Source organism: Xiphophorus hellerii, chromosome 14 (genome assembly GCF_003331165.1).
Source record: "Xiphophorus hellerii strain 12219 chromosome 14, Xiphophorus_hellerii-4.1, whole genome shotgun sequence".
In the NCBI taxonomy this organism is placed as follows: Eukaryota; Metazoa; Chordata; class Actinopteri; order Cyprinodontiformes; family Poeciliidae; genus Xiphophorus; species Xiphophorus hellerii.
In genome coordinates, this window is record NC_045685.1 from 341,289 (window position 1) to 359,665 (window position 18,377).

An 18,377-nucleotide genomic window follows, 5' to 3' on the forward strand; every position below is an offset into this window, starting at 1 on the left:
GCTACTTGTCAGCTGCTGAGAATCCTGATAGTTAACGAGGCCTTTGCTGGCTGTTCAAGCACATTTAGTAAAAGTGCTTAACATTGAAAAAAATGGCAGAAATGGTCCTACAAGTCCAAACATTAGTTGAATATCAAAGTGCAAAACTTCAACATTTGCTTGGATGCTGAGTTGTATATCAGATATTCAATAGATTTTCACTTAATTGCAGGCCAGATCCACAAACTCCCTCCTAGCCAGTGGCCAGCTTTACCAAAAACAAAAACCCAACTGATGGTACATGTAGATCAGGGTGCTCAACCGGTCGATCGCGGGAAGGTTTTGAGTAGATCTCGACAGTAAGGTGACAAACTGAACGCCGCCAGGACGATGAGACCAGAACTTCCTCTTCTGACGGCTTATCAAAATATTCACTAGATATTCACAAGATCCTAAACGTTTATAGCTTCATTAAAGAATAATTTTTAAAAAATCAACAAAACGTATTAAAATTAATATTCTCAGTAATTATTGTTTCAACAAGGTGTTGAACAATTCAGTGCCTTTCAGTTCCATTAACAAAAAAAAGAATAGGCTGATTAATTATCGAGAAATAAATATCAAGCCTGGGAACTTGATATTGTAACGGACTGAATGTCAAATATCTAGGAATAAATACTTTCCTCAGGCTGTCAGAATTATTTGTTCATACCCCGAAGTGTCCCTCAGAAAACTTGCTAAGCCTGGTGGCTGGGCACTAGGGCAGTCATTCCTCCAGTGGCCTGTCGTGTTTTTGAGTTAAAAAATGTTTAAAGTTGACAGGAAATTTGAAAATATCACTTGATAATTATGTGTTATTAAAAGATTGGAAGATTAATACCTGAACACCAGCTATAAAATCTTAAAATTGCAAATATTTATAAAGACTTAAAAAATAAGCAATGCTTAGCCTGGTGGGGGCACAAGTACAGCCTGGTGGCAACCTCGCTAGCTAAACAGATTGAAGATGACCTTAAATGATGGACAAACCTTCCATTGTCACCATCGGCCATATATCCACAATTAAAACAAAGATACTTCCACAACTTAGTTATCTATTCTCAGTCCTCTCAATTACCCCTACACAAAACTGGTTTAAATCAACTGACACATGTATCTCTAAGTTATATTGGAAAAATGAAAAACCTAAAATATCCCTAACAACTTTGCAAAAAATAAATAAATTCTTGGAGGATTAGAGGCAGCCAACTTTCAATTTTATTTTCTAGCAAATCAATTGCAATATATAGTAAAATGGATTTAATTTGACAGTCAAAATAACTCATGGTTAAACAGAGCAAAACCAATACAACACCTCATTATCAGAATTGCCATTTTTTATGCAAACAAAAAGATTTAAGTACTTTCAAATGCCCACAATAAACAACCTGACGGAAAGTTACGAGAATCACTGTTGTGGAAAGAGGCCCCCCCAAAAAAACCTTCCAGATACAAATTAACAAAATGGTAATGGCAAATTAATCAGGCATTGGGATTACTGAAAAGCAGAAGAGAACAGCCGATGTGATTCATGTGGCCATCACAAGCAAAACAAATATTAGGAAAATGAGAGAGCAGAGAAATGCCAAGGGCTCACCCCTAAAGAAAGTCTGGCACCTGAAAGCAACTGTAGTGCCCATGATCATTGGAGAACTAGGTGCAGTGACCCTCACACAATAGAATTTTTTTTCTAAAATATGCCTGAAGAAACAGAGATCTCAGTCCAGAAGAGTGTAGTCCTAGAAACACAAAACATACTACAAAGAGCCCAGAAGCTTCCAGGACTCTGGTAGAAGACCCAAGCTGAAGATGAACAGCTACCCACCCAACATGGGGGAACCAGGGATGGGCGAGAGAAGAGCTATGTATGATGAGTTCAATACTTATCATACTTTGCAGGTGAACTGCTGTATGATTATCTACAATGGCCAAACTCATTCAAAACTGTCCTTTTAATAAACTGAAGCTAAATTCTCTTTCTTCTATTTCTGTTTTGCTTGCCCCAGAGGGACCAAACATTTAGTGAAACACTTTCTCTTTCTGGAACATCCAAACTATCAGTGTGATGGCTGCAGTTACAGCCATCACACTGATAGTTCACACAATAGTTCAGTCAGTCTCACCACATTTAGATTTGGGTTTCTTTAAGTCTAGGATTTAATTTACAGAATAACTAGTTTTGTTTAGAAGGAAACACATCATAACACTGTATTCTGGAATAAGTGCGCAAATTTTAGTTTGCACTGTTATGTTTTGCTTGATTTAACCTTTGTTTGTTCTTTGAGTAACCTCAGTGTCGGCTGCTCCAGTCCTTCAGGAGAACAAAGAGGTGGAGAAGGGGTGCAGCAAGCCTGAGACTGCAAATTGGTTCATAACACTACTCATCATCAAGAGGGGAGAATGGGATATTCCTATGTTAGCTTCAGTTAGGTTTTGTGTGTTCTCCCCTTTGTGTCTTCTATGTGGCCTGATCAGCCAGTATTTAAGTTTCCCCTTTGTCTCATTTAGGTAGGTCTGTTTCTTTGAGTCAGTCTGAGTTGAATTCTGTTACTTTGATGTGATATGGGCCCAATTTTGTATTTTTTCATTATTTACCTAAGTTTTTGTTTTGGGTTAAATAAAAGAAACAACTCTTTTTGAATTTAAGCCTGTGCCTGGCTCTCTTTTGACTGCACAAACCATCACAGTCAGTTAAACAGTCCATCACTATGCACCAAGCTCATTTTAACTGCAGTTAAAATACTCACCAATACAGCATCTAGATCAGGGTTGTCAAACTCCAGTCCTTAAGGGTCGGTGTCCTGCAGTTTTTTGATGTGCTACAGGTACAAAACACTGGAATGAAATGGCTTAATTGCCTCCTTCTTGTGTAGATCAGTTCTCCAGAGCCTTAATGACCTAATTATTCTATTCAGGTGGTGCAACAGAGGCACATCTAAAAGTTGCAGGACAGTGGCCCTTGAGGACTGGAGTTTGACACCCCTGATCTAGATCAATTACTCCATGTTCCTGTATGTGTCAGCTAATACATATAAACTGACTAAAACTTATTTACAAAAAGATAACATTTGAGAATACACAATGATTGAACACACAAGTAAGAGTTAGAGAAAAACCAAACCAAGGTTTAAGCAGGAGAAATGTCCATAGCCTCTTACCTCTTACATCCTCATCCTCTATGGTAGTGTTGGCACTCTCGCTGGACTCCTGTACAAAGCACAAATATGAACATATGTTCTTCATATATACAGTAAACTGTAGCCATCACAAAGAAAAGGTAAGAACAGGCACCAGGCTTAGATAGATATGAGATTGGTCATCTTAAAGTTATCTAGTGGAGTACTAAACAAAGAGGATGCAAAGAAATGGTATTGTATGATGATGGCTTAGCTTCAAGTGATGAAAGAATAAGTCTGACGGTCAGAGTTCTGTGGTATCCAAATCTTACTAATTTCACCAGCATTGAGAAATATTGTTTAAATTTGAGATACAATAAATGATAGGACAGTTTAAATTTAACCTACACTTGACATTTCTCATTTTTGTCAAGTTCAGTTTTCTCTTCCAAACAAGTCTGCTTTAGGTTGAGTTTGTGTGACGTTTCCAGAACAGAAACATGGTGAATCCAAAGTATCAGCATTGGAATCAATGACAAAACTGAACTTCTGATACCCCTTTATGGTCTGCTACCAACGTACAGTGCTGCACAGACAACCCCAACCTCAGAATAAATTATTGTCTATGTATGTGTGTGACTTTCATAACTATATTTTAGGATAATGTTTATGATTTTTTACCCTTCACAGCAACATTCACAGTGAAATCGTATTGACTGTTTCAGCTTTCTATCTGTTTCATGTGATTTGCTCTGCACTGTACAAACAGCTGACGAAGTAGCAGAAAAAGCTGCCCAGAAAGAAGCTAAACTTTACTTTTTAAATGTTATCACTATTAAAGAACTGCTATCTACGGAGCCCCCTAGGGGACATGGAAGATTTTTTTTCTTTTGTGAGGGAACGCAATACTTTTGAGGTAACGCAAAAGTATTGCGTTCCCACGCAATAATGTACTGATCAGTTCATGCGGGATATTTGAATACTGTAAGCCTTTCTTATGGTGCCCATCGTATTTTCTGCTATATAGGGCTTTTGTAAGGTTTTTCCATGTTTGTTAATATCTCTTTGTGAAATATCTGAAGCTTTATATCTCTTTCTTTAGGATAGAAAGGCACCACAAACCTATGATATAAACAGAAACTTTCTGTAAGTAGGAAAGAAATAAAAAATACACCCAAACCATTTGGAGTATTTCTGAGTTATTATAATGGGGTAATGAGTCATCAGACAGTTTTGATTGTGTCTCTTATTGGTCTGAATGGTTTAAAGGGCCGTTTTCATGTGCAGTTCCATCTCAACCTTACACAAAAAGTTAGTGAAGAAATCTATTTTCAATTGTTTTTTGTACCAAAGAGTTAAGAATAAACACGTTTTCACTGAGGCTCTTAAAATGTATATATTTGAAAATTTAAATTAACATTTGTGACTGTATACAAAGTAGATGAGCAAATATTACAGTAAGCATATTGCGAGGGAATGCAAAGATTCCTATTTATTAATGAGTCATATCTGCTAATGTTAGCCTAGCCTATCATATCCCATATAGACATGGGACTGATGTTCATGAGTATGTGAAGCATCGGACTGGAACTGCCTTTTCCTCAATGTCTGACCAATATCAGAAAACAAATCCTGATCAGGACATCATAATAATACTATACAGCACTTTGGTAGTTAATAGTCATTTTTAAAGTGCTTTGTGAATAGATTGACATTGACATCTATAGATTAGTTTCATAACATTTTTTCATGCAAGACATTAACGTGTAAATAGAGAAATGTGAATCAAACAGTAAGTAATGGGTGTTTTCAACCAGTTTTCTTAAAACAAGGTCTACTGAAGAGTTCATATTAGTTGAATGTTTGAATAAATATAATAAAGTTACTTCAAAAACATGAAAAGAAAATTGTACCACCTGTTCAAGCATATACATTAGGTGGTTTTAATAAAGTAAAAAATAAAAGATGATTTTATTAATCTAGTGAGAGATGTGATATGTGTCGAGTTTTTATTTGGTATAGACAATTAACACTCATACAATGCACAGCAACATTTAATGTATACTACACTATGACCTAGCACACCATCAGGTAACAGCGTAGCACAAAGCTTGAAAACAAGCATGCATGTGTTCCCACAATGTCACTTTATGAGTTTATGAATTATACGTGATAACATTGATCCAAATGTCTGCACAAGCTCACGATCAACACATGGCAAGATGTGCTTGTGCTGACCTGAAAGGGATTTGAACAGGAACAGTTTGGTATTCATGCTGTTGCATGGTTCCCATGTTGTTCCAAGCATGCAAAATCCTTTTGTCTCAAAACTGTAAGACTGATGTCATGATGATAGAGCTTTGTATAGTTTAAACACACTGAAATGGGAGGCGAGAATCATTCTGTGATTTAGACAATAAAATGAATGAATGAATTATTTTGGAAATACAATCCATTTTATAATTGAAAAAAAAAACATGCAACAATTTTGCGTGCAGACATTATTTTCTCACATAACATGAAGTTTTCACAACCAACAGAACACAAAAATGTTCAGAAGCAACAGTAAAGCTTGGCTCTAAGCAGCAGGGCAGTAGTAAACTACAGCTTCAGATCAGCTGGATACCTTGTTTCCATCAGCTGGATTGTGGATAACAGTGGTTTGAGGCTCCTATTTTGAAAGGACCCACAGCAGGACAAAAACAGCAGGTTGGTGCAAAGTGACAGTATTAGGAGGCAATATTAATATACAGATGTGATGGCAGGCAAAGAGATAGATATGAAACAGAAAATAATGCAAAGAAAAGGGAGATTTACAACAGCAGCAGAACTGATAGATGGAACCATGTGAGAGCAGAAACTGGAGAACATCCATCATTTTCACCTCACGTTTAATTAGCTTGTACTACTAAACATGATTTGAAACAAGGAAATCACAGTAGAATATCTGTTAACACACATCACATGAGGCATTCAACAGCAAACAGTCCACCACACACAACTTTACAATCATGTCGCTAGAAACTTAGAAAGGTCATACAGATAACAAAAGGAGAACCTGATGGCAGTCCAGTCCGTGGTACTGCTGAACTACTTCCTGTTCACTGTGGCTGCATTTTCATACCACACCTGAGACAAAATAATCTCTTGCAAAGCTGGAGGGTCTTCATTATGTGCTTTGTTGAACGTTGTTGGCCTAGTTTAAGACATCACCAGCTGACCACTTTTAGATACATCGGAGTACCATGCATTCAGGCTCACTATGCCTGGACAGTTTGTCAGCCAGATCAGCATCTAAACTTTCTGCTCCAAAAGCTGTTCAGATCCATGATCATATATACTGTATGTGACTTGAAACATGCAGATTTTTTCAGCAGATTACTGCAGAGAGTATTCTCAGATGTCTCAATTGGACCTCATTATTTCTCCAGGTAAAGTGCCACGAGCCAACTCTGAGTGGACTTAGGGGTAGAAAAGTAACAGATTCAGACTAAGCCACCATACTGTTCTATGCTATAGTTCTAAGGCTAAACGAATAATTGTAGATGAATGCATCAATCATCAACAGCAACCTGGACTGCAGGTGTTCTGAATGTATGTACTGTCTCTGACTGACAGAAGACCTTTTCCAAGATTCCAACAAATTACAAGTCTCCTATCCTCAAGCACAACAATGACCAACCATGAGCCTGTTGCCAGATCAATCTGAAAGAAAGCATCTTTCCGTGGGATGCTTTTAGTACTAGTTCCTGACCACTGTGGACTGGGACCATCCAACAGGACCTTCACCTCTACAAATGTCAGACTCTGTGTCCGACATTTTTGTGTCATACACTTTACCATTGGTTGAAACCAATGTGTTTCGACCTTTATAGCAGTAGACCAGCTGGATATTTGCTAAAGGACACTTGAGGACTGTTCTTTAGCCACCCATTTATGAACAAGCAAAGGGAGCTTAGACAAGGGTTCACCTTTGCAGCTTTAAGGTTGACATGTTGGTCAAAAATGCCCAAATTCATGGCTTGACCTTTACTTTTTTCTTGTTTTCCCAGTACAGAATGTTAAGTATCCCATAAATTGTTAAGTGACAACACCTAAAGATACTCAAGATTTTTCACTTCAGATATTGGTGGTCAGAGTAATCTGACTGGCTGTGGTAAGAATGGTACATGGGAACTCGGTAAGGGTTAGAATCACTCATTCTTTGCAAAGCAGAATAATGTGCATATACTATATTTAGATAAGTGGTCTCCAATGCTAGATCTACTGACCTCCAAGTTTTAGTTGTATCCCTGCTTCAACACCTCAATCAAATTACTGAATTACCTCTTGAACATGCAATCAAGTTTGGCAAAGGCCTCTTAACGACTCATTCATCTGATTTGGCTATGCTGAAGCAGGGCTGCATCTAAAACTTGCGGGACAAAATATGTTGAAGACAAGGGTTAGAGACCCCTGACTTAGACAAAAATCAAATGACCACTAGGGCTGCAGAATATATTACAAATGTACTATTACTGTGACATCACTGAATGGAATATGCCTGTTATTAAGAAGAGCCTAGACTGATTTAAGTGTTAGCTAGTTATTGAAGTAGCATGCATTCAAGATGGCTTTTTATTTGGTGACAAATAAAAAAGCTTTAGAAGACAAAGAAGTGGAAAGACTGTAAGTCTATGAGTTAACCAATGGATGGACCAAAATTTTCTTCACTTAAATCCATATAAAACTCAAGTTATAATGATTTTACAAAAGAGCCTTATTAGTAAACCTGATAAAATTCTTGGTTCCCTTGCTCCTTTTTATCAGTCTTCTGTTAGGAATCTTGGTGTCATTTTTGACACTTGTAATTTGGAGAAACAGGTGAGCTTTGTCGTGAAATCAAACTTTTTTTTTATCTGTGCCTTCTATCAAAGATTAAATCAATCTTCTGTATCAAAGACTTTGAGAAATGTATGCATGCCGTCATTACTACATGTTTAGACTACTACAACTCATTAAATCTTCTTTACAGCATCTCTAAATGATTCAAAATGCCGCAGCTAGATTCCTAACTGGAACCCGGAAACGAGATCTTGTAACCGCATTACAGTGAACCCTCGCTATTTCGCGGTTCATCTTTCACGGTCTCGCTGCTTCGCGGATTTGCATCGTCGATTGTGTTCTGCATTCTGATTGGCTAAACAGTCTCTCCGCTTCTTCTCTACCTGTGTGTCAACAACGTTGCGGTTTAATATGTACACAAACGTAAAACAGCTTGTCAAATTTAACATAATCGATGGTGGCATGTCGGTTTATAAGAATCTTTTTGCCCAGAAGAAAAAAGAGCGACAACAACTACCGATAACTATGTTCTTCTCTCAAAAACACACCTGCACCGCGGGCTTTAGAAGAAGAAAAAAAAAAAAAGCTACAGAGCGGAGTCAGGATGCAGCGGCTCAGTCAGAAGAGCAGTGAAATACACGCGAGTCACTATTTGTCCTACTGTACTTTGTTTTGTTTTTTTTCATAATGATTTTTTATTTTCTCCCGTTCTAATCCAATCACTCAGGTCGCGGTGGGGTGGGCGGGGGGAGGTTGCTGATCTCTGCAATTCGAGCACGGGATCCGCCTTCAGTTTGTATTAAAACTATTATTTTACAGCACTGTAGTTATTTGTAAAAAAAATAAAATAAATGTTTATACAGTACTTTTTATTTGTTGAACAAATGTTTGGGCCTGCAAAAAGGTTTTGTTATTTGGTTTCAATGTATTATGGAGTATTTTATTGTATAATAATTGTAAAAAAATAAAGGATACTACTTCGTGGATTTCGCCTATCGCGGGTTCTTTTTGGAACGTAACCGCCTCGAAAAACGAGGGTTCACTGTACTGGTTTCTCTGCATTGGTTGCCAGTTTCTTATTGGATTGATTTTTAAAGCTCTAAATAGTTTAGCTCCAGCTCATCTCCAAGACCTTCGTCATGATCTTTGGCATTTCCATAAGGCCTGACTTTGTAATTTACTTGTCCTGCATTTTAATTTGTGGTTTTACTCTTATGTGTTTTTATCTGTAGTTTAATCAATACTGTCCAGCACTTTAGTGTAGTTAATATCTGTTTTTAAAGTGCTTTATAAATAAATTGACATTGAATGTCATTATTTCCAGCAGGTGGATTTACAACCTTGGTTATGAGTTTAGCATGAACACAAAAGCATTAAGTTTTGTAAATTATCGCAAGTCATATCAGATTCCCCAAACCCTAAAAACCCTAACTCAGCATCAACAACAATGGAGCCAATGTACAGCAATGTAACAAAGTACAGCAGAGTATATTTGTGGCCCATGTCGCACATAATGAAGCTGCTGAAATGAAGAGACGAACATGAATCAAAAGTAATCAGAACACAGAGGACTGGTGTTATGGTGGACTGCAACAGTCAACAGCCATGCAGCAACAAAGGCAGAAAGGCAAGCAGACAGTGTACCAGAGCAGGAGAGGGGACAGGCTCTTTGGTGCTGGTGATCACATTAGCCTTGTTGTTGATCTGGAGGACAGTGGACAGAAAGACAGGCAGGACAGGGCAAAGGTGACAAGGCTTAGTGTCCAAACATTCACTGCTGTAGAAGGAAGGAAAGAAGGAAGGAAAGAGTGGGATATTGTGTTTGGACTGGAAACTGACAGTCAGATCAGGAAACCCTCGTGAACTGTCTTCACTTTCTTCAAAATAAGAGCATGGGTGTCTAACTACTTGAAGAATTCTTAGCAGCCAATAACAAAAAAAACTTCAACACAGATGTGGAACTTTATTCAACTGAAAAGTTTCAAAACAGCAAGAAAATGAGTGCTTTAGAATGTATCTGGGAAGATTTATTTAGGAGAAGCCTGGTGTGCTCAATGTCTAAAAGTGATCAAAAGCAGTAAACAAGAAATGAGCTCCACTATTAGGATCAGTTTAAAGCAGACCATCTACACCAGGATTTTTTTTTAATTGAGCTCATTGCACAATGAAAAATAATAAGGTTGCAATTCTGGTTGGACAAAGAGAAGCTCTGCTGACTCATCACAATCCTAAATGGGTGAAATCAAGTCTGGTTTAGAAGCAGCCGTGAGTAAAACACACTATCTCAGCATGAGTGAAGGATTTTCCTTTGCTGTCAGGACAGCAGAGAGAACAGTGACAGAAAAGAAGACGTCAATCATCAGTTCTTCATTCCCAGCTGTCTTCCTCAGTGTTCACTGTAGATGCTTTTCCTTTGCTGACACACAGTGACCATGTGGAGGCAAATCTTTAGTGGGAAAAGGTTTCACAGCCATTCAGACACATTTAACCAAGGAAACCAGAATGTCCATTTCATTAACACATCATAAAAATATCAGAGCCAAACAATAGTGAATGAGTGCTAAGAGTTAAGTGTGAGAATATACAAGAAGTGATGAAGATTGAGAGGGAGGGCACTTACTTTGACGCCATCTGTTTTTTTGTTCAGCAGGCTCTTGGCTGCTGTGAAGACAAAAATAACAATATGAGAAAATCAGCGACCAGCTGGAATGAATAATCACACATCAACATACACAGACACACACATTCATGCAAAGTCTGTTCAACATTGGCCAATGGACCTTACCACAGGGGCCGCTTTTCATTGGCTGATGCCCATTCTACGTGGTCACGTGCGTGGCCGTCTCACAAACACACGCTTCCCGTTAGCCAAGTACAGCATAATGGCAGAACTGATACAACTTGTACACCTTGAAGCCTGTCTGCTACACAGTCTTACGTTAGCTAAACAGATCAATATGCAATGTGTACTGTATCTGACATACACTAAAGATTTTATTTTAGCAGAAAAGGCTTTGGACTAAACTGTTACTCGTGTTAGCCACTCTAGCACCAAGTACAGCTAGTCAATCATCCATCGCTGTGTTCAGGGAAGCGCTGATAAATAATCGAGAAATAAATATCAAGCCTGGAAACTTGATATCGTAACGGACTGAATGTTATGTTTTTAACGTAATCTTTGCTCGTCTTGCGGTTGCCACGGTAACAGGTGTGCTTAAACTACAAAGAGAGAGAGAGAGTAAAAAGGTACGAGTGGTTTTGAGTTGATCACCTGTTCGGGTTATTTTACCTTTGTTTAACTTTGCTGTGGCTCATTACAGCCGCTGTAGTTTCTAAACGTTGGACTAATTACCTCGTTCGTTTGTGAGTTTACGTCATTCACAACAAACATGAAATAGAACAAATATATTTCATTAAATTTTAACAAACAAATGGCTTCTACCGCAGTAATTATGTGAAATTAAATTAATTATATCCCAACTTCAGAAGATTTGACTTTACCTTTACAGAGCTCTTTGGTTCCTCCTATCAGTCTGTAGCTTCTCATATTTCAGTCATCAAACCAAATTTCAGATCTACTATAACTGACTGACACCTGCTGACCTCAGGTTTGCAACCAGCTTGTGACTGAGAAACCAGTAACCTCCTCCCAGATGATGACATGAACTTGTTAATTCCTCTGTCCTTTGTAGTAGCTGATATATTGTGAAAATCAGGTAGAAATGATGCACTAATCGAGTCATGTTTACATAGAAACAATGCGCCGCGAGGCTTTGTTTGTGAGACTTGCGGTCATGTGGGTCGGTTGTGGGTGGAGCTTGGTAAGGTCCGTTACGGTCTGCATCAGGGTGTGCACCCTGCTACGTTTGGAAAAAGAGGGAAAAAAAATGCAGATTGAGTTCAGGATTTCCCCCAGTGTACTATAAGTCTGGAGAGTTGCTAAGTTTTGCTTGTTTTGGAAAAAAAAAAAGTTTAAAATTTTTAATTTTTTTATACACCAGTAACCCTGAACTGTAGGCTCTTTGCTGCATTGAGCATTTCACCAGCAGAATCAGAACAGAATCATTCCTGAAGAAGGGTTTATATAGCTGATGCAGTGAACAAGGCATGAGGCTGGCAGCGCGCAGATATCACACCGCTGGAGCCTCTGCGCATTGGCCACGGCTGAATCTCTCAAACTTTACCTCAGCGCAGTTTGCACCTGACTTCTCACTCAAACTGAAAAGGTGTTCTTGGAGAAAATCTTCACCTGTGTCACTATTCATATTTAACCCCCTGTGAAGAATCATTTTTCCAGCTATGAGTCAAGTTTAAACGTTACAACGTTTGCTGTTCTTGCGCAGCACAATATGAGCTGCAGGTATATCCTACAGTCGCATTTTAGAGGTGTGCATTGAGCATGCTGTGAGAATGATAAATATTTGTGAACAACATTATGTATGGGTGTGTGTTTACATCTCAACACCCCGGCCCGTCGTCTGGCTCTGTGTCTACACTCAAAGTTTGTGTGTGTTCCTCGGTGGAATGTGTGTCAGTGTGTCGTAGTCACGCAGCATGCTGTTTTTAATGTTGATCTTTTTTTATGGCATCACAATTCCTCTAACAGCACCATGTCAAATGTTTTTTCTGCTTCCTGTTAGGCAGATGTGTTAAGTATGTTTTTTGTTTGTCGTTCTTAAGACTCTAGTTGCGTGCTTACACATTGTCAACAACGTCTTCCAGTAACATATAATTACCCAGTAATATTTTTATCTTTCCTGTCAATGTAACATTTTTAATACAAATACATGGTAGCCTACTGGTGGAGCGCCCTGGCTCCCCAAACAGGTTTTCTGGGGGAAACCCTGAAGTTCAAAGCAAACTTACAGAATCATCAGTCTGGAACATGCAAGGATTCATCCGATGAGACTGTTAGAATCTGCTGTATTCAGCTCTTCTATTTTTATCCCAGCTTTCAGTAATCTACTGATATTTCGTCTCAATCATACAAGGAAAAGTATGTGCATTTATTAAGGATTGGAATCATGAAAGCCAATTTCTAGTTTATGTTGCCAATCAATTACCACCTATTCTTTAGTTAACATGCATGGACAGACGGAGACATGGAGCAGGTGATTAGAAGTCGCAGTGAGGGCAGAGTAGGGGCAAAGGTCATCTGTGCATCCTTTACAAAAAACAGGAGGTGACCATAGACTTGTCCATTTTAAGAATTGAATATGGACAATTCTTTTCGATCTCAGTGTAAAAATGTGTTAGATAACATAGTTGGTTCAACCCAAATCAGAAGTATTAGTTGTACTAAAAAAAAGTGTTACACCAACAGTGTCTTTAGCAGAAGTTAATGCTAAAGTACCAACTTTAATTTAAATTATATCTGGTCTTGAAGGACTATAACCCTCCAGCTACAATTTAATTTTGACATTACAATTTACATGTTCTATAATGCACTTAGAGATACTGCGTTCATGTTTGTGTCTTGTTCTCTAATGTCTGTATTTTTATTTTGCTCATTTATTATTTCTTGTTTGAAATAAATATATTAGGGAAAATAAGAGACTTCATCCACTTGAAAATAAGAGCATGAATATAAATGTCCATCTACTAAAGAGTCGATAAGCAAAACAAAACTTCAACACAGCTTTCATTTCAATCTTCATTCAACTGAAAGTTTACAAAACAGCCAAGTAAATTACCGCTTTCAAATTTATCCAGAGAAATGTATTTAGGGGAAGCTAAGTGCACTATGCGCTTTCAAGTTAGCAAAAACGCTAAAGCACTAAACAATAGGTTAACTCTTATTAGCGCATTAGTATACCACTGGTACTGCCATAGAACAATGAAAGAGGAAAACAACTGTAAAACATCAGGATTAGTTTAAAACAGAACATTACAGCAGGACAATTGACTGTTTTTGGTGAACTGTGGTTGGAATGGAGCAGACTGTGAACACCCACAGCAACAAAAACCATCATGAAAAAGATGGCACCAAATTCATGAGTAAAATATAAGAACAGAAACAGAGAGAAAAGAGTTTTTAATCTACACAATAGAGAGATTAAAACTGCTGCTGTGAGAAATCACTATCTTTTTAAAATTCTTTTTCCCTGAATAAGTGGAATATTTCCACAGTAGGAACTTTTCCCTGGAAGCATTAAAATTTTTAGGACAAATATTATACCCACTTCATTTCCCCTGTATTTACCAGACTAGAAATTTACCCCAGAAAAAGGAGGCATTAAGAGTCAATTTCCTTCTTCTGCTAATAATCTGACTTTTTTCTAGATGGAAGTTTTACTGTTGCTGTCAGTGAGCATGGTTGCAAAACTTTGGGAATGTTGCAGATCTAAGAGGAAATGGGCCCTCCATCTATTTCATTTCTAATGAGTTTGCAGAGGTCTTCAAAGGTCAGCTACATCACTTCAGTAAATGATTTAAATCAACAATATTTTTGATGTTAACTGGAGGTTTTGTTAGAAAAAAGACTTTTGTCTAACTTATATTTATATGTATAAATATTATGTAATATTTATACGTACATACTGATATACATATAAATATATTGGAATTTATATGTATGAATCAAATATTACTACGATCATTTCTATCCAATTAATTAAAACACAGAAATGTAGATTTTAGTGGTATATTTTTACTTTTTTTTTTCCCCCTCTTGATATGACCAACAACAGAATGACTGTGCCACATGAAAGCCCTATGGAGTTCCTCTAACAGACATGCCTCAGAACCACAGCAGTGCTAGTTGCAATAAAGACTCTTACCTTCCAGAGAAATGTTACCAGACAAGAGGAGAGGGGGGGCAAAAAAGCAAAAGTCACTGCTGAGAACATTGAGCACAGTTATTTTGGCTACAGATCACAAATTTTTAATTCAAATTCACCTAATTTAGACATAAGAGACATATTTTAATACACATCCAAAATCTTTTTGTTGTTTTTTTAAGTTACATGCTGCAGCTTTGAGCAGACGTTCTGAGTGAGAGTTCACTGCTGGGTGGAGGTTGAGCGGCGCTACGTCTGTGAAATATTGCTACCAGTAGCTGCGGTTCAACAGCGGGAGCAGAACCAGCGTCTTCCACCGCCAGCTCGTTGACTTGAATTATTTTTCGGGTTATTTGTTTAGCTTTCTGACCGTGATGCTAATCCAGGTCACTGTTGGTAGTTGTGCTCTGCTTTACCTGCAGCCTGGCTGATCAGGATGTCTTTTTTTCCCTGCAGTGAGCCTCGATGTAGCCAAACTCCGTCAAGTATTTGTTTTTGAAATGCCATATTAGATTCGTTGTGTTGACGCATTGTGACATGCTTCACTCCCGAGGTAGATTTCTACCACAACATGCAAACGTCCCCATTCTCTCTCAGACCGTTAAAGTTCCACACGACATCGCTTAGGATTTGTTGCTGTGTGCTTGTGCAGTGTGAAGGAAAGAGGAGATGAGCTGCACACGCAGGCTGCGAAGTGAGATAAACGTGATCGGTTTTGGTGATTGGCAACAAGAGACAGTGATCGGCGATCTCCCATCATAGACTTTTTCACGGAAATCAGCTGATTATGATCGGTGGCCGATCGATCGGCACACCTCTACACCCAATGGGTCTTGCTGGGTTGCCCTTTGAAAGGGATCTGTAAATTAGATTGCAATGATTTGCTCAGAGTTTGTAGCAATTGAACGGAGGACAGATGGGAAAACCAGCTCTTTTAGCATTTCAGGGGAATCAATATTACAGGTAGGGCAGAGAAGAATTGTGGTTTTACCCAGAATTTACTCTGAAGTCTTTCAGTCCTACCTGAGAAGTTGCGAGTGGCAATCATAGTTGTCAGGATGGCACCCTTCAGAAAACAATGGGTGAGAAAAAACTTAGTTGGACAAGATCTGGAAAATATCTAAACATCTATTTCAGGAAAAAAAAACACTTTTGATTTGAAGCAGCAAAGTGAACAGTGCCTGTTCAGAAGTTCAGAGCAGACTTTTACCTTCAGTTTCCTTCTGGCATTGAATTTCTTGAGGCACTCCACTGTTTCCTGTCTGTGCACCATGGAGGCCACAGTGGAGCGTTGCTGTGAATACAGAGACGGCACGCCATCAAAAATGGCTCTTGGAAAATCAACAAGCTCCACTTGAGTCATGGAGGTTGAGGACCAAGGAAGTGCTATATGTCTATACTTACACAGATCCAGGGGTGTTTGAGAGCGTCTGCAGCAGTTACTCTCTTAGCTGGATTGATGGTTAGCATCTTATTGATCAGGTCTTTGGCCTCAGCGGTCACTGTGTCCCACTCTGGAGAGGGGAACTGTTAGGAAGAAGACATAAAGGTCAGCTATGCACACTTAATCCCTGTCTTCAGTTAATTTCTTAGGTTGCACACTTGAAAAACTAATCAGAACAAATTAACATTATGGAGCCCCTAAGCCAGAGGTGAGGTGGTAAGGTGAGGTAAGGTAATTTTATTTATATAGCACATTTTCAGCAGCAAGGCAGTTCAAAGTGCATTACATGAATTAAAAGGAAATACAAACAACTAAATGTCTCTGCTCCAATATTAGCTCATTAGCAGAGCTGTGTAGAACTGGACTGTAAGCTAGTGAGGCACTGTAGCCATTTAATTCAAGTGTGTAGGGCAAGGGACACATCTAAAAGTTTCACAACTCTGGCCCTCAAGGACTGCAGCTTGAGACCATTGCCCAACGGGTGTTAGCTTCAAAATTTTATGCGCCTGTTTCGAATGAGAACACACAAGTCGGCTGATTCCTCTCTGGACTTTTATCATGAACATTCAAGGCAGGTGGTACAGGTCAAGCAAGGGCAAGTCCCAGTTCACTTTTCGGTTTGCTAGCAACAACTTGTTATGTAACATGCACAGCAGCAGATTCCTGTTGCCTCAACATACTCGGGTGTCCTTCACTCCTCAAAGGCCCACGTGTTTTCAATGTGGAGTCAAAGTGGACATCTGCTAGATACGTTTGCAAGTAGGTTTGTGCCTTTTTCCAAAAATCACAGGCTGACTTTTACAGGGAACTGATTGGCAGGAAGCAGTGTTCACACCAAGCTGGTAAGGTTGAGTCAGCGCACAGTTGCAGGAATACTTGGCGTGACTGCCAATCTCACTGCAGCTCTGGCAGTTGTGCAGTAGCTGCCCTGATTGAGAAAAAAATGGCGTTAGGCACCCAACTGGCTCATCAAACTTGCTGGTATCCATTGTGATTGTGGGAAATGAAGAAATTAGTCATGAGAAATTTGGGCAGTTGGTAGGCTTGACAATAAAATCTCAACTGTCCACAGACAGAGCCCAGTTCACAGAACACACACAGTATGCCTGAGTATGTGGGACTGCCTAAAAATAAAACAGATTGGGGTGGAGGTAAAAAAGAAAAAGATGAAATTGTGGATAAAAGAGGGAAGGTCATGTCACTACTTTGGCAGTATTTTGGATATTTACAACAAAAATACTAATCAATAATTATCAATCAACTGATATGAAATGCATATGACATGATACATTTTTCAGCCATCTCGACGGCCCCTATGTATCCTTTAAAATACAATACTGAACTACTCCTACTTTTTTCCCCACATTTTGAACACTCTGGTCTATACTAAGGTGCGACTAATGTGTGTTTTTTTAATGCTGCCAAAAACATTACATACATAACAATAGACCAAACAAATTGATGAGTAGTTCACAGAGGTCCAATGAAATTGTGCAATAAATCAAGTGCACTTTCACTATTCAATAACTTTCATAAATCCAGTAGCGCCTGCAGATCTACGCACTGTGAGTACCTTAAGATTTGTCTTTAAATTAGAAAAAAAAAAAAGTTGCTGGATTCATTTTTTTACCGTCTTTACTACTACTAAAATAAGGCATTTTGTGTCAAAACATCTTATGTAGCCCACATCTGTGTGAGTCTGTGGGGGTTAGTACATGTCCGTCCTAAACCTAAATGTTATTGGTCAGTTTACTTTTATTAATTTGGTGGTGTGGTGCTCTTCCAGTAAGCTAAATATGACTATGTAGTGAAGCTAGCTAAAAACAAATAAGCTGAGTTTTAACACTCCTGTAGTTCTAAGTGGGGTCACGTGTGCGTGGTTCTGGTGGGGTCGCGGGTTTAGCAGCTTTTTTTACATGGTTTTGCAAACTGAAGAGCTGATGGGTCACCCGTTTGGCCGACCATGACATCTTCCACACTTTTCCTGAACGTTGCGCTAAGACTCCAGGTTAAACACTTAAACTTAGCCAAAAGAGTAGAAATCGCGCAAACATCGTTGTTTCACCTCCTGCAAGTGCCACCTAAACCCGATTATGGATAAATCTCCTCAAGGCAAGTTAGGTCTTATTCCCCAGGCTAAAACTCTCATCACTTTATGTGAGGAGCTGAACTATGTGGATGTATTAGACCACAACA

At 38.7% G+C, this 18,377-nt stretch overlaps 1 protein-coding gene across 16 annotated transcripts in view; it reads right to left on the reverse strand.

The window, feature by feature from the left end:
* Positions 1–18,377, reverse strand: part of camk2d1 (calcium/calmodulin-dependent protein kinase (CaM kinase) II delta 1) — a 137,932-nt gene that overhangs the window by 26,159 nt on the left and 93,396 nt on the right. For 3 of the 16 annotated variants that reach the window (XM_032582218.1, XM_032582216.1, XM_032582220.1), the window contains 7 exons: positions 16,142–16,264; positions 15,948–16,031; positions 15,761–15,803; positions 10,579–10,619; positions 9,603–9,662; positions 5,761–5,805; positions 3,177–3,225 (listed from right to left, as the gene is read on the reverse strand). In XM_032582218.1, the coding sequence (XP_032438109.1) occupies positions 3,177–3,225; positions 5,761–5,805; positions 9,603–9,662; positions 10,579–10,619; positions 15,761–15,803; positions 15,948–16,031; positions 16,142–16,264 (445 nt within the window). The remainder of the gene's footprint in view (positions 1–3,176; positions 3,226–5,760; positions 5,806–9,602; positions 9,663–10,578; positions 10,620–15,760; positions 15,804–15,947; positions 16,032–16,141; positions 16,265–18,377) is intronic. The other 13 variants (XM_032582219.1, XM_032582221.1, XM_032582229.1 and 10 more) reach the window with 7 other exon arrangements.